This window comes from Strix aluco, chromosome 12 (genome assembly GCF_031877795.1).
Source record: "Strix aluco isolate bStrAlu1 chromosome 12, bStrAlu1.hap1, whole genome shotgun sequence".
Lineage (NCBI taxonomy): Eukaryota > Metazoa > Chordata > Aves > Strigiformes > Strigidae > Strix > Strix aluco.
Window position 1 is genome coordinate 9,053,627 of NC_133942.1, and position 17,309 is coordinate 9,070,935.

Sequence of the window (17,309 nt, forward strand, 5' to 3'; positions counted from 1 at the left end):
CATAGACATAATAACTTGCCAAGTTGTTATCTTGGGAACCCACCTAGCATAACTTTTATACTTAACTTTCTCTGTAACCTGTGATTACGTGTTAATAACAAATCTATGTGTACTTGTATCATGGCAGTTCCCAAATTAGACCAAATAATCAAGGTGCAAAAATAACACCCAGAGGGCTGCCTGATCCGTATGTTAATCAGAATGGAATTCATATTATCCTCTTGCAACATAACACATTCAGGGAAACAACATTACATAGAGGCTCAGCCACACCTAAACCAGAAAGTCCTTTGTCCTGATCCACCCCCCCTTTTTTTTTTGTATTGAAGAAAAATGTTTAATTAGGCAATACATACTGACAGAATTGTGGCATTCGTAACTCCAGTGTTAATGCATCTTTGATTTGTTGTAGACAGCATCCTGAAAGAGTATGAGCAAAATCTGTATAGATGAAGGACCCAAACAGTCAGGGACAGAAGTGAGAGAAAAATCTATTGAGAGTCAGAGTGATGCACTAATGTTATTGCAAAGATAGTTTGGATCAGAGGGGAACTGAAATTGAATATTCAAGTTAAGCACATCAGTCCTCCAGTGTTGTTATGTTATAACATAACAACAAGAAAAATCAAAGGTGTTGGTGAGGTGGAAGATGATGGTATATTGAAAGAGGAAGGGAAAAAAAAAAAGATAAAATAACTATCAAACTATTAAGCAGTAACAAAACAATGGGAGAGTTAGCAATGGTAATGTCACTGATTCTGAGTGGATGGCATAAATGGACCTACAGCATGTCCATAGAGTACAGGATCAACCACAGTCACAGTGAACTGTCAGAAGGGAAGAATGAGAAGTGAGCACAATTACATCTGTTTTTTCCATCCACAGGACTCTGGGGAGCTCCAGTCAACAAAATGCGCTGATTTCTGTGGTCAGCATGCAGGAAGCCGGAGATCACGAATAGGTAATTGCAGCTGAAGTAGTTGCCAGTTATTTGAATTATGACCTTGTATGCAGATATTTTAAGGGCATGTGGGGACTAAGCAATGTGAAAACAAGTTGAAAACCTCTCTTGGCACTGCCTTACTTACAGGCTAGTTGCAGCTTGTATCTTTCAGTAAATCATCTGTGAGGCAGGGACAGAGAGACACTGGGCTTATGGTAAGTGCAGTCCTTGTCCCAGCCTTTTATGCAGCCTAATACTGACAGTAGTTACTTTAATTTAGTGCTCAGGAGCAGTGGTCATGGACCAGAAGGCCTTGTGATAGGTGCTGTTCAAACCCTGCAAGCTTTGGGTAAATTTTCAGAAATAGCCCATGTGACTTACAAGCTTATTTTTAATTTTAAAAAGTGATTCTGGCACTTGGCTGCTGTTCTTCCATTGAACTAATTTCCTTTCCCTGTTTGGCAGATAACAGAAGTCTTTCCTATTTGCACAGTCTGACTGCTGCCTTCTTCAACTCACTGGTTTTGCAGAGTTTTTTTCTTAAAGGTATGAAGAATATATCGTATTTCCATGGGCAGGATCACCAGGCCTCAGTATTAGGGGGTGGTAAGTTGTTCTGCCTAAAGTGTTAATGTGTTTTCTGCTGTTCCAACTACTTAAATTCCTCAGCTGGTACAAGTACCTTTGATGTCAGTTGACCTACATAAGTGGAAAGCAATTGAGGGAATTCATAATATGTTTGAATATAATGTTCATATCCTCATGACTCTGAATATGGTTGCTCTTTTTCTCCTACTGTCATTCTTTTTTCTTTTGAAATCACTTTGACAGTCCCTGAAGCTTGTGTAAGTTCAGAGAGGCTGCTGTCTGTTTTAAACTGAGGTGAATGTGCGATTCTGAGATTGAATAATTGATGATTAAGTTGGATATTAGAGACAACACTTCTGAAGCTGTTGGAATTGCTGGAAAATCTTTTTATGCTGCAGTTAATGTGGCTGTAATGATAATAGTTCACTTGATATCAAAGTTTTTGCAAACTCTTCATATGAAGATTTAGTTAACCAAAATTAATGGTAGTATATGAGCTACTTCAAATGTTAAGAAGTACTGAGTTATTAAAAAGAGAACAATTTTCTAAGGAATTGGGAATAGTAGTGTCATTGGAACAGGCTGCAGTAGAGGGCTGAAAGGTAAATGGACCTTCAGTTACGAGAATGAATGTGTTCATCTCTGAATTAATGCAGTAATATGTGACTCAGCAGATTTTATGCAAGAATGCAACATATATGTTACATGTTGGCAATACATTACATATGCAAAAACACTTTTTTTCAGCTGTGGGTGTTGTGGTTATGCTTTTCTGCTTTTGATTTAAGAACGTTTGACAAGAGATGGGGGTAGAAAAACTATCCCTGAAGGACTGTGCATCCATTAGTAGGCAAATTGGCTGTCTGGCTTCTGCTCAGCTGCTTATCCTTATTTAAAGCCCCTAATGAATACTGCAGTAGAGAATGGCTCTTACTTCTAGGACTAAGTATTTGTGATCTGAGAGTCACCTTTCCAAGTTGCCAGTGATTTTTTTTTTTCTAAGAAACCTGAAAAGCAGGGGAAAACTATTTGTTTAGCTGTTAGTGACAGAGGATGGTTGAAGTGGGGATACCCACGAATTAATTTTTAAAGACAGGCTGATTAATACACAAGAGAAATAAGCCCAGTGGCCTTGCCAAAAAGAAGGTGAATGTGTCAGACTAATGCAATACTGGCACTGATGTTGGTCTGTGACAAAATGCTGTTCCATGATACGCCTTTTCCTATGGCTGTCCCCTCCATGTCACTTTTCTTTATTCAGAAAAGGGCTATTAATATTATTTTCACTTTCTGCAATGTTCACCCATCCACTCTGTTGCCTCCATGTTCAAAGTCTAGTGTAGTATTTCTTGGTATTTCTCCCTTTTTGTATCTCTGATCTCACCCCAGCAATTACTTTGTGGCTCGGTCCACGTTCTTGCGTCTCTTTTGTGCTTGCCTGCTTTTGCCACCACTGTTCTTATGTACCTGGCCTAGCCTAAAACTTTTTTGCCCTCTTTGTCTGCTAGAAGATGTCTCTTCTCTGTCTCCAAAAAACTTTTATAGCAGAGGCAAGTATCTCTTTGCAGAACCAAAACCACTCTGTGACAACACACTCTTGAAAGGACGATCTAAAGGTATTCACCTGCAGGGGGTTAAAAAAAAAAACCCCACTTAAGTTACAGGAATAACTGTATGTGCTGGGAATGGGGAGCACTTGCTTTTTTTCTGAAGTATTTGAGATTGATCAACTTGAAATTGATCCCGACTGATCGCAGAGCTCGTGCCTTGGGCTTCCAACCTTTTATTGCTCGTGGCAGACGTCGTTTAGGCTTCTCACCGCGGCGATACACAGTGAACTCAGCGCTGATCACTAAATCCTGTCGGCGCGGAGCAGGCCGGGCTGTCGCTGCGAGCCGCCGAGAACTGCTGGCCCGTTGTGAGCCCAGAGCGGGCGGCAGCGGTTCTGGCTCGGTGGCGGCGAGTGCCCGGCCGGGGACAAGGGCCCGGGCCCCTGCGCCGCAGCGGGGCTGTCCCAGCGCCCAGCAGTCAGCGGCCGGGCCCTGCCCGGGAGCCCGGTGCCATCGCGGCCGCGCTGCTTTGGGGAGCCCTAAGCACGGGCTGCAACGACGACCTGCTGTCCCCATAACGCGGGGCAGAGGGCAGGGGCGTGGCGGTTGGGGGCGCGGGGGCCGCTCTCCTCACCTCCGAGGGGCGGGCGGCCCCCGAGCAGCTCCCGCGGCGCCCCGGGGAGAGCGGGGCTGGGGGGCGAGGGCTGAGCCCCGACCCCCGCACCCCGGGGCGCTGCTCCCGCCGCCTCCTCCGCAACCTCAGGACGCCCCCCGGGCGGCCGCCGGGGCCGGGGACAGGGTCCTGCGGGCCACGGATGCGGAGGGAGAGGCGGCTTCTGCCCTACCCTTGCCCATCCCGGTCCCGCTCCCCTTCCTGCGGCGGGAGGCGGGCGCGGCCGGGTGAGTCAGCGCCGCGGGGACCGGGGGGGGGGGGGGGGCTCCGGGGCGGGGAGGGCCCGCCCGGCCCTACAAAACCCCGCCCGGGCCGCCGCCGGCCCCAGCCGCCGCCAGAGCCGCCGCCAGAGCTGCCCTGCCCGCCCCGGCCAGGTGAGCCCTCGCCGGGCACCCCGGCCCCGCCAGCGCGGCACGGAGCCGGCGGGACGTGGCAGTCCCGGGGGGCGGGCGGGCGAGTGTCGGGCCGCGGTAACCCCTTCCCCGGCGGGAGCGGGGCGGGAGCGGGCGCTGCGCGGCCGCGGAGCGGGGCGGTGGCTGGGCGCGGCCGCCGCCCTCCCGCGCCGTTCTCTTCTTTGGCATTACCCGCCCGTTACTTTTCTGTGCTCGGCTTCTCGCTGGAACGGCGGCCTCCACGGGCGAGGCTGCCCCCGGGGAGCCCAGCTTCGTGCGCCCCGCGCCACCACTGGGTGTGGCGGCAGCGCTCAGAAAAGAGGAAGCCGTCCCAAACTTCGTCAGACTTCCCCCAATACTCTTCTTCTCGTTAAGGTACACAGAGGCTCAGCTGATGATACTGTACCGCAGCCCGGAGCCTGCCAGGGGCGCGGGCCGGGCCCGCCGGCCAGCCTCGGCGCTGTGCGGTCCGCGGGACCCCCGGGGGCGCGGCAGAGCCCAAAGCCCGCCCGAGCCGCCGCGCCGGGCTCGTCGGGGGCAGCGGCCCTTCCCCTCGCCGCCGGGGTGTGGCTGCGGCCGCTGGCGGCGCCGCGGAGAAGCCCTTGTCCAGGGAGCGTCCCGGGGAGGCAGCGCTCCCCCGGGGTGTGCCAGGGAGCCCTGCGCCGGTCCTTGCCTGCAGACCCAGGCTTGGGCACGGCGCTCCCACCCTGCCCCGGCCACGAGAACTGCTGGAACCTTGTTGCTGCCTTTTGGATTGTGAGTCAGCTTGGACTTCCTCCTCCTCGGATGAGGAGGGGAGGTAGGGCAAAGGAACGTGGCCGTGTATTTTAACGGGAAGAAAAGCTAAATGATTTCAGGATAGTCATGCAGAAGTGACTTGTGTTCTTATACATGGCAGCTTTAATTCTGTTTAATGTTTGTTGTTATGCTCATATTCAAATGCTGCATCTGCAGAGAGATGTGCAGACTGTGATATATAGGTCAAGAGTCAGAGAATCTTTTGGAACCTCTGCACTCTTGAGTGATCCATCCCTATGTGTGCCTTCTGCTGGCAGAGCCAGTTGTGATAAGCAGCCCTAGTGACTATAGCTTCCATTAGCTAATGTATGGAATGGTTTGCCTTGATTAAAAAAAAAAAAAAAAAGTTAAGTTTCAGGAGTGAGAATAACTTGAATTTGAAGAAATAGAAGTCCTTAATTTTATATGTGCACAGTATCTTCCTGGAATGGAACATCTGCTGGGTTAGTAGCAGTCTCTGCGGAAGAGAATGGTTAACCTAAGTTTGTGGTAGTGTGATTTAATGGGTTTGGAAATCCTTTTCTTTAAAGCTTCCCCCCCCCCAAGAAGTGGCTTTAAATGATCTGTTAAACCTCACCAGTGATTTGGGGAGATACAGCCTGGCTCATTTCTACTTGCGATTAGCACTGTATCTGAATGAATGATTTTGAGTCCTTATTTTATTTTACAGCAGATACTGTGGATCTTCTTCCCTCTCCCTCATCTCCTGTGGTGCCAGGCCTTGCCCTAGTTTTTGGAGATCTGACACAAATGTGCTCCAAGTGAAAGAGTTTCCATTCTCTCATTCCGGGGATGCCGTTTCCTTGGCTCAGATGTCTGGGAACACCCTTTGTTTAATCTCTGTCTGCAAGAGTATAATAAATGCTTCTTAAAATGCTAACTCTGCTTATTGAGCAATGTAGTTGTTTGTGCATACCTGACAGTTTTTTCCATGGATCCATGGGTTTGGTTTTTTTTCTGCTGTAATGTACATGAGCTGCCCCTGGGAATTGAGATATGGGGCTGCTTTTAAACACACCCTCCTTTGTCACCAAGCAGTTATGGGGGTAAGATATTGAATATATACTAGGCCCCATACCATAACAGATTTGCAAACCAGTGGTTACTGTGGGGGTCGAGGTCAAAACAGATGCTATCTCTCTTAGTAGAATAACGTTATGATTCAGGATTACATAATGCGGATTTAGGAGGAGAACCAGTTGTAGAAACTTGCCTTAAGGTATTGAAGTATTGGGTTACAGCTGGAAGATAGAAGTTGATTCTTTTCCAGATCTTTCTTTATGGAAGAACAAGTTAGTGCAAGTATTTTTTATTTACATGTTCAAACCCACCCAGAACTTGTCAAAACTACATCTGATAAAATAAGTCCATCAGAGAACAGTGAGAGTTTGTTCTCAAATATGTGTGCCTTACAAAGCAGGGTGTGACAAGAGATGTGTTTGTTCTCTGAGTAAAAATCTTTCTCTGCAAAGATTCTTGCAAAAACTCCCATTTTTTTTTCTTTTGCCAGCTTGCTGCTGATGGGTGGTTGGTTGCTATAGCATTGTTGTGTGCTGATGATATGAACCTCCCAGTTCCAGCGCTACGTGAGGGTGTGTTAGTTCTGTTCCTGGACTCTGTTCAAGTTTTTTGTTCCAGCAAGTCTGATTCAATGTGGTTTTTAATTGATTTAGTAACAGGAGTCTTGCAAAAGGCTGTTCAGTTTTTTTTTTTTTTTTTTTTTTTTTGTGAAAGATTATACTGCAGTTGCTTTGCTTCAGCTTTCACTGGTGTTTTTTAGTTCGTTGTGGCAAGCAAGACTAAAGGACTTCAGTTGCTCATCTCTGATATTGGTTGTTATACTGTCAGAGTACAAAGGTCTCATTTGTTACACACTTCATTTTATTAAGAGTAAACATTAAGAATTTCATTACTCAGTAATATATCATGTCTCTCTAAACAGCATGGTTAATAGTGCCAATAGCAGGTAGCAGCTTATTACAACTTCTGCAGCCTATCTTTAAAGGGCTGGGTTGAATTTTTGCTCTGAAAAAGATTTATTCTAAAATAAGTTGATGCATGACTGTGATTTCCATTCTCTGTCTTATTTTTCCTCCCCTGGGATCTTAATTTTTCCTTGAAGTGAAGTTGCTTTTGTTACTTATACCTAGGTTGCTTCAGAAGATGCAGATTTTGTATTCTAAGTGAGGAAAAGTGTGATTACAGCAGTTACGCTACAAAAGCCATGTAATTGTGTTTCTGCATTTTATTCTCATAACACTTGATATATCTGCTAAAAGTAAGGATTTCTCTGCGCTTTTTTTGACATACAGGACGTTTACATGAGCTAGAACAAAAAACAGACAGTTGTTCTAGAGTTTTAACCAGATGTCCATTATTAAGAAACTATTTCAAACTTCTTGCTGGTTATCTGAGCTCTTGGTTTCAGATTGAGTGGAGAGGAGTTTGGTCTGTTTGGGAAATTTGCCTGGGCAGCTAGTACTGCTTGGCTGAGACTGCCCCAATACCATCACAAGAATGACTGATGGAGGACAAAAAAAGAATCTGAAAACCAGTTGAAAGGACGTACCCAGGACTGTCTGCACAACAGCTGGGAGTTGACTCGGAGGGCATGATATCTGGGAGCCCGATGGGGGGAACCCGTGACAGTGTGCAAGTGAAGGGCGTGGCACCCAGTGAAGCTGAAAATAGTGCAATTCTGGTTTCAGGCTCAGTTACCCGTTAGTGGAATGTCCATGAGGTGTTGCTGTCCTTTCTGTCCTAGCTCTTATCAAGCCAACTCTTTTTCCTGTTTGATGATGGTCTCTACAGTTTGACTGTAGAGTTTCTGAGAAACGGGCTTTAATTTCAATAGGCAAAATAATGTTTGCTGCAGGTGCCAGCCTGGATGACTAGAAGGTAATGTGAATGGCAATGTCTGTCCTTTCAGTAGAGGAAGGTGAGAGCAGAGTTTTGGGAATGCGTCAAGCCTCTTAAATATTGCCCCTGGCTTAACCTTTGCAAAAATTTCCTCCTTAATGGAGAGACCCTTCCAGTAAAACAGTAGTACAGCTCTGGCAAACTGCCCTGACAAGAAAACAGAGTTGAAAAAAAGCAGGACGTTGTAACATAAGCATATCACATCAGTGTTTCTGCAGTGTGCATAATCTATTTTAGGGCTGGGTTTTCCCTATTTTTCTTTATACATGTTAGCAAGATGTTACGCAGGTTCTGTCAATGGAGCAGTGATACTGATTATGTTCCCTCAGCTATCATATTAAGAGTCCTTGTTACCTAGTATCTGACAGTTGTGTTACTAACTGGTGTCCGTAGGTTGTCCTGTGATTCTTACTACTGGGGAGCCACTACAAAACCATATGATATTAGAGGCATTTGTGGCCTGTGTCCAGGATTAAAGATTGAACAGCTTTATGATTTTATAAAATGTCTGCATGAATATAAATAGTTTCAATGTATTCCATGAGTACTTGAGGAATTGAGTGTCTGATTTAAATGCTACTACTTGTTGCTGCTTTTTGGGTTTGAGCTGGACCAGGCTATAATATTTCTGCACAGTTTTCCTGGTACTGAGTTGTAGGCTTAGTCATTTTTGTTTCTGAGGTAGAGATTCTCCAGTTCCTAAGTTTAAGTATTAAAAATGCAGAATAAATGGGTTTTTTAAGGAGTAAAGATACATTTTTATTGTGCAATAGAATGAAGACTCTGACTGTTGCATTATTAATGGTGGTGTGTCTTGGAAACTCTTAAATCTGCTTTCTTGCTTGGGATTAGCAGATTCACGGGACTGTGTCACTTTCAGTGCTGCAGTGTTTCAGGACTATATAACACGCTGATGTAATTGTAAATATATTTAAGTCTACTTGTTTGGGTTTTTTTCTCTTCCTCCAGCATTCTTTCAAGATGTCTACTGTCCATGAAATTTTAAGCAAGCTCAGCCTTGAAGGAGATGTAAGTATTATTATCTAAGCAAGAAAAGTTTGTTTTACTGAAATGCCACATCTTGTTTCTTTTACAGGACTCTCTACCAATAATTGTATTGAGCTGTACAGTTTACAAGATTTCACACATCTCTTCTATTTAAACTTAGATTGACTGAATACCTAGTCAGCAGTGATCAGATTTTCAGCCACGAAGCAGCTCTGTAAGGACAATTATGTGAGGTGACTAGATTTAATGACAGTTCTAACTGGCCAGCAGCATGAGCAGTACTCATGTGCTCGGCCATATGAAAGAGATCACAGGACAAACCGAATGGCTAGTTCACATCTGTGGTCCCTGTTTCTTCCAGAGGAACAAGCGAGTTAAGGGTGATAAGAGAAGATGGAAATGTGTTCAGTTGTGCTGATACCTTCCAAGTTTTCTTTTCTTTTTATTTTTTAGTTAAAAATGGAGAACATTACTTAATGGGAATTAAAATATTGGTGATCTTATTCCTGTACTGGTTGTCACCAAAACCAAACTGCCTCTTGAAAAAACTTATTTTCTCAAACTTCTTCTATCATTTTCTGTTTTGAAAAGTGTAAAGAATCCTTGTTTTGATTGTGTATTTTCCACCACATCTGCACTTGCTTGATAGTTTTATTGAAATACCGGAAAGCCACACTCTCTTTGTTTGATTTCTTACGTTTCAACATTAGATGGTAGGGTTACCAGTGTAGTGTCAGAATATCACGCCATGAATTTGTGGTTCTGTGATTGTCGCTGAAGAGGAAGTGAATCCTATCCATTGCGTTATTTCATCATGGTGCTTATAAACTTGCTACACTTTTAAATTTTATAGCCGGTAACTCCAGATCTGAGCTTGGTACAGGCAAACTTTTTGCCTAGTTTTGTTACTTGTTGTGAAATAAATTTCTGAAAGAGCTATTGCAAAGAACTGTCTAGAGCACTGTATGTAAGTAGCAAAGCTGATTTTTGTACTGCAAAAGCAGTCAGCTCTTCAGATTTCTTGGCTGTGTTTGTTTCAATGGAGGATTACTTTTGGAATAATATTTGAGCAATCTGCTCTCAAGGGCAGAAATGTTTCTCCCGTGATGCTTGTGAGTAGTTGCAAAAGTCAAATTTGAATGCTGTTCCATGCCAGCATTTTCATCAGAAATCCTGCCATAGAGTGTAAGAAATACCAGGCAGCTGGCTGTTCTGTAGATCCCAAGTTGGAAACCACAATTATTGAGCTAGTTTGCATAAAGGTATTGCCCAGTTCCCCTAAGCAATGATTCAGCAAATTAACTGGTGTTAAACACAGTACTTCAACCACCCATTTTGCTGAAAAAAAAGTTTTTAACCTTGAGGATATGGTCGCAGCTGAACCCAAATTTGTAATTTGAGACCATATAGTCTGGAATTTAAGTGGCTGTCTGTCATAGGTAGAATAATCACCCTGATAAGACACATGTCTGCTCCACTGGACTACTCCAGACAGTCACCTGAGAGAGTAAAGCATAATCTTTGTGGATGCTGAATTTGAAGACGGTCCATTTACTGGTAGAGTAGCCAGCAGAAGGTTTCTGTCTTTCCTGGGTGGACAGACATACATGGTGCTTCCTGGGTCCTTTGAACAGTGTCAGAGGATCTGAATCCAACTAGTTGCATGCACTGGGTGGAAGGACAGAGAAAAAGATGGCTCCCAAATTGCAAATATGCTTTGTATTTTCTCAGTGTATGATATCATCTTACAGTAAAATACTCTGGCCAGATGACTCAGAAAAAACTTAGAGCTGGGTGGAAGGAGGGTGCCCACTCAGCCAAGCTCACCAGATGACTTGGTTCAGACTATCAGCAGGGATGGTTAATTAGGTAGAAGTGCCACCTGATTGTGTATACTAATGGGCTTTGGTTAAGGAATCTTTCAGGCACACAGATTTCTCTGAGGTTGCATTGCACATCTCCATTTACTGTTCCTGTTAGCAATTTGATCTGCTAACAGGAAAGGCTGTGTTTTGTGGTGTGGCTGTGGGCCAAACTGGGGCCACTTTGCTAAATTGAGCTGATGGTAAGAGACAAAAGGAAGAATGGTTCGGTTTATTGGCGCTTTTTTGCCTTCCCATCTTCACAGCATAACACAGACTGTCTCAAGAAGGGACAGTGGTTGCTGCCAGAGGAACCTCTTCAGGACAGTGTGACCTTTACAGGACAGAGTTAAATGTAGTCAAAAACTATCAAATTTTTTAGTTAAAATTTGTCCTCCTTTTAACAATTTGCATGTAAAAAGAGCCTCCGGGGATATTAAGATAGCTTAGTCCTGTTTACAAACCCAGCTTTCTGCGGGAGCTAGGGACTGAAACGTTTCCAGGGATCTTTACCAAGAAAGCTTAGTTATTCATTCACTTAGGAAACAGCTACGGCAATTTCAGGTGTTAGTCACTACACCTTTCTGCCCAAGGTTTAGGTCTCTAAATTGAACTCAGCAGAGTGGGATTTGTGAATATTTCTCAGCTACATATATGAAAATCTGTGGTTTAGTTTAATCTGCCCATGGGAGGTGACACTAGCTGAACTGTGAGTTTACACTTGAAGCAGCTGAGAAGAGTTGAATCTCTATTCTGGTGACCTCCTGTTTGAAGCTATAATCCTCAGGAGGAGACGGTAATAAACAGCTGATAAAGTCTGGTAACTTCTAACATGTTGCAGCTGTTTACTGACTGAACTTACCTGCAAGTCCTCTTACTCTTAGCAGAGGTGATTTGAAATGTCATTTGTTTTTGTTAGCCTCATGCTGCTTAAGCCAAGTATCTGCAGGCCTAGAGTTTCAAAAGATTGTGAGTAACTTCTGCTTTCTAGAACTATAGGCTTAAAAAGATTTTTTTTTTTGGTATTACCCTTAAAGTCCATGAGATAGGGCACAAAACATGTTCTGACTTATTGTTAATCTTCCATTTCCTTCTACTTTTTTTTTTTTTTTAAATTGTATCCTGTATTCCAAAGTATTGGCTTCAGATCTAAAATACTTCAGACTTAAACTTTCTTTGAATTAGCTTTCTGTAGTCAGTTTCCTTCAGATCTAGCCAGGAAACTCCACATTTTTAGAAGACTGAGGTTTAGTGAGTAAACTTGGAATGTGTTAGATTTTTGCTGCAATAATGTATCTATTTGTATATATTATTTGCTGTAATAAGCAGGGCTGTGAGTGGATTTCTGGACAATACACATCAGGAGAACAGAATTTGGTGGCTCTTAACAGAATTCCATTTTCACAGATACCCGATGGTAGTTCTTACATTTAAGAATTTGGCTAAATACCAGTTAACTAAGAGGCACATGTTTTATTAACTGCAGCAAGGACAGGATTACATGGTTTAACTTTGAGGTTGTTTTTCTTCTTCTAGCATTCTCTCCCACCAAGTGCATATGCCACAGTTAAGGCCTACTCAAATTTTGATGCTGACCGGGATGCTGCAGCCCTGGAAACAGCTATCAAGACCAAAGGTGAGGAACATGGGCTGTGTCTTTGATTCTACTTGTAAGGTAGAATGCTGGTGTGCAAAAAAAGAAAAAAAGGTATCTGTCTCAAGACCAACGTTTTAATATCCTTACTCTAGGATACCTATTTTAGGAGGTGTTGGATTTCTCAGACCTCACTGATGAAATCTTGACTGAGTTAGATGCTGAACTCTGTAAATGCATGCTTTGAATATGCTTTTGAAGTTTGTAGCCAAGGGTTGTTGAGGTTATCACTGAAAACGTCCACTTGACTCACTTGAGTCTCTTGACTCGTCAGTACTTCAAATTCTACTACTTTTCTGCCACTGAGAATGAACTTCTGTGGCAGTGATTTGAGACCAAGCTCTGAATCATGGATTTCTACTGGGTTATTGGATTGCACATTTATTCTTTCTTTCAACTCTCCAGACAGCTGAATAGGAACGGTGCAAACACTTTTCTTCTGGGTTTTGAACCTAAATGCTCATGTATCTTATATTAATTTGAGGTCAAAGAAGTTCCTAGAAACAATCTAGTTTCTGAAATGATGTTGCAGTATTTCAGGGGCAGGGCAATGTGAGAGTCCTCTGTTTCTCTGAGCTCTCAGGTAGGCTTCCATCTCCTTGTATCAGTGCCAGGATCCACCACTTCCACTGACTGGTAGGAGACCATGATGGAGCAGGGGAGAGGTGCAGCTGCGTGGAAAAGCCTGGTATACTGAAACAATCAGGAGTACAAGGAGTATGAGCTGCAACACTACAGTAATACCTTGGTGGTACTCCCCGAGTAGTGATCCTCTGTCCTTGTCCTGCTCTGTAACAAAGAAAGGGTGTGCCACACTTTCCAGACTTCTTCCAGGCCAGGGAAGCAACAGCTGGGTGTAGCTGGAACTGCCAAATCTTTTGCCTCCATGTCAGGGGAGGGAGAAATCTAAAAGCCAAACAGTTTCTCATCACAAAGAAATGGAGAGTCTTCCATCAGTGCCAACAAAGCACATGTTTGACTTGCTATAAAATGTAAAATATTGCCCCTCCCTAACAAGCATGAGGCTTCTTTTCACAAGATTTCTTAATTTAACTGGAGAAATCCCTTGTCTGCTCATTAAAGTAGGTTCAGTTCTGATTTTGAATCACTTTATGGTTTGTTTTTATTTTTAAAAATCCTCCTGCAAGAGACGAGTAAATGTCTTCACATCTGGCAGAAGATTCTTTGTGTGTATGTAGAGTTTTGTCTAGACTTAATAATTTTTTACAGCTCTGATTATAGGGCAAATATAGACATGTTAAATATACCGTCAGACTTTCAGGATAGGTACAAATTTCCACATTTTAACACTCAAGCTGTTAATTCATGCAAAAGGAAATTGCAATATCCTAGGCAGTACAAAGGCTTTTCCAGTCAGGAAAGTCAAGCTCATGTCATTTTTTCACTTTCTTCTAGCAAGGATAAGCAGTTTGCTGAGTTTGATTTTAAGATACATGGAAATATTTCGTTAGAGAGATGATTCCCAATGCTTTGAACAAATAATAGGGAAACTTATTCATGGACCTGCATGTTTGTAGGATTGAGCTTATTTCTGCTTATTAGCTTGTTATCCAGGAGCTTTTTTGGGAATGTGACTTTAAAGGGAAGAATCTCTTTATGGTTTTAATACTGAACCTTCCACCATAAAGACTCTCTCAAAGGAAGTACTCCTGGAGGAAATAAAGAACAAGAGTGTTAGGACCCTTCTTCCAGCTACTGTTTCCTTGCACTTTGAATGCTTGGCTAGAGGATATTTTTGTCTGCTAATTGAGAAAATTTGCTAAAATGTGAACTCTCTAAAATATATGTGTTTTTTTCCAAATGAAAATTCTGAATCATCCAGACAAGAATTGGTTTTCCACAAACAGTGATGTAAACAGCTACACAGGGAAATTCTTCTGCAAGAAAACGTTTTAAAATATTTTTGGGAAGTGTCTTCATAGTTTTTGAGCTAAAAATACATCAGTCACAATGAACAAACAGTATGCACCCACAGTAGCTGCCTCTTTCCTAGTAAGTATCACCAATTCTCTAGCAATTAGTTTGCATTGTATGTGGAAGGTAGAAATAAACAATGTAAGTTACCATAGAATTGTAAAGAGTAATATAACTTGTTTATCTTGTTTTAAGACGGTGGGAGAGATATAACAGGTTATAAATACATATGCAAGCTCTCTCTGTGGTTGAGGTGGTCAGTTTCAAAAAACTGTGAACTTAAGAACAAAGCATTTTGGGGGTTTTATAGAGGATAAAGGACTCCTGGTATCTGAAACCCATGCCTTTTCTTGTTTCAAAAGTGTAGGTCTTTACATGCTATAATGGGCCGGTATTTCACAATCATCAAAGTAGTCTTTCAAATTGTATCCTTTATAGCAGTATGATAGAAATTATATTCCGTGGAATCTTATCTCTGGGAAAAATCATTTGGGTATACCTTCTGCATTTTTTATATAAACAATATGCAAGTATGGTATTTGCAGTCAGAGCGGGCCAGTTTTGAAAAGCTGCCATCTAATTAATTATCCAGCTGTTTCCCAGTAATGCAAACTCCCTGAATCGGTGTCATGAATATCCATTTTGTGGATTATGTGTAAAATGAATAAAACTTATTTTTACTAGCTAAACAACAGCCATATATTTTAGGGCAAAGATCTGGAGTAGAGTGTCTGACTGTTCTGCTCTATATAATATCTAAATATTCCACCATTCATTCACACTCTTCAGATTAATTCCTCAGAAGTTAGCCATCTATTTATCTACTGGATCTGTGGGAAATACTGTGATGTGTTTACTGGGGCTTAGAAGAGTACTAACAGAGCATGTGTTAGGTTTCCTTCTAATTCTTTGTAGGAAAGAAGTGTCTCTTTTGTGTTTCAGAGTTACTCCCTAGCATTGTGACTTTGTGTGTCTCAAATACTTTGTTAAATAATTTTATTGTCAGATAAGGTTGTGAGTAGTTAATTACTTGCAATCTAAACCACAACCTTTCATTGAGGTCTCGTGGTATACTTTTTTATTTCATGACTGGCAGAATTCAAACACGGGTTTGTTGTAGGAAAGTTCTCAGAACATGCATCTGTAATAAACTCATTATATCCAGAAATTGGTAAAATGATGAGATGTAAACCATAACAAGGGTCTTCTGTAAGATTAAATCACTGTTTGTGTAGTGAATCTGTTTATATGGATATCCAACATGCCCATACCTTTTAACAGAGTTTTTCAGAGGAAATCGGCTGGCATGCTGGTGGGGAAGGATAGTGCCTGAAATTCACCAAGCTGCGTCGGTCACATATTCAGAATATTATAGTATCAGTGAAGAAATATCTCATTGCAACATGGTTTGGGTTTGGTGAAATCTTGCTAAGCAAAATAGCAGAGCTGAAATTATGATCTTATTTTATCTAAAATTTTCCCTTTGACTCCAGTGGGATCAGGATTTTATCCAAGGAAGATAAGACACTGCAGATAATGAGCTCAATCAAACAGTCTGAGGAATTGTGTTGGTACCAGATACAAAATGGTGTTGAAGTCTCACGAGGGCTAATCATGTACGTCTCCCACTAATAATCTGCGGCCAGCTGCAGTCCTATTTCATTCATTCATGTAGATTGATGATTTCTGTAGTATCTAGATGCTGTTAAGATAAGAGTTAGCTTCTCGTATTCTGTCCATGCTATCTTTGACAATGAAATTTAAGAGAGCAGACTTCTAGTAAATGAAGTGAATGAATGTATGCCAGCTCTTGCAAAATGAAAGTATGTTAGCTCTGTTCTCACCTCGTCATAGAAAGTTAAGTGACTGTCCATTTCATCCATTTTGTTGAGAACAGTGCTGGTGCTGTTGCTTTGGCCCATGAAAATTCAAGTACAGTGTGTTTTAAACCAAAAAATTAAAAACTCTTAACTGATCGTTTTGGTTATGTTAATTTCCTCTTTTTTTACGGATTGAGCCATACACTGCGATCTCACCAATGCAATAGATTGCCTCTTTTAGAAGAAAAGTTGTTATTAATCAGAGGGTTGAGGGTTTTTTTTAAGATCTACATTTTTTTCTTTCCTCCCCCTATGAAATACATTTCCATTTGCAAGGAATTTTCTTGTTTTAAAAAAAATTGTGAGCCACAATGTCTGATTTTCAGTTGCCCATCAATAGAAATGCACTGATAAAATCTAGCCAGTCAGAATAAATTTGGAAATGAATTTTTGTTTCATTATCCCGAAACTTCCAGAGATTTCAGTGAACAGCAAAGAAAAATGTTTGATCTGCTCTCCTGCTCTACCCCACCTCAGCAGATGTGAGTCAGCATCCTGTCCATGCAGCATGATTCCCAAGTGTGTGAAGTACAAGCACTTATTTTCCACTAAATGCCAGAGCAATGAGTTAACTTCATATTTCCATCCACAAAGTGTGTGAATAAGAAACTTGGATGCAGGCATTTGTGGGCTTCTAATCTACCACAATTGTGATAAAACTTGAAAATGTCATTTACCTTTTTGAATGCCAAGAATGGTTTAAATTTAGAATTTATTAAAAAGCTTAAGACATTGGCTTATGGTGTGGCCCTGCAACAGCTGAAAGGCTGAACGTCTGTATGTCTGACTCTGTGTGGCCGTTTCTGGACTGGGAGAATTTGTTTTCTTTTATAAAATGGAAACACTTTAAAATGTGCAGGAGTAGATTATGGCTAAAATGTGCAGTCAGCATGTTTTCAAACCAAAATTTGTAACTAAGGCATATGGTGTTTTCCAGGACTTTTTGCCTTTTGCAGGCCAAGCTTGTGTGAATAAGAGCACTGATGTAGGTCTGCCTCAGCATGAGCTAAGGACATAAGGCTATCAAGTACAGTGAAGAGGGAGAAAGGAATTTTGGATTTGAGTCATCATTTTAGATTCTGTAGCTAGGGGCTAAAAGGTCTTTTG

General features: G+C 42.2%; 1 protein-coding gene across 1 annotated transcript in view; it reads left to right on the plus strand.

Annotated features, from left to right (window-relative positions):
• The first annotated feature begins 4,054 nt into the window (after positions 1–4,054).
• Positions 4,055–17,309, plus strand: part of ANXA2 (annexin A2) — a 28,663-nt gene continuing 15,408 nt past the window's right edge. The window contains exons 1-3 of the mRNA XM_074837543.1: positions 4,055–4,128; positions 8,833–8,892; positions 12,270–12,369. Of these exons, the coding sequence (XP_074693644.1) occupies positions 8,845–8,892; positions 12,270–12,369 (148 nt within the window). The 5' untranslated portion in view covers positions 4,055–4,128; positions 8,833–8,844. The remainder of the gene's footprint in view (positions 4,129–8,832; positions 8,893–12,269; positions 12,370–17,309) is intronic.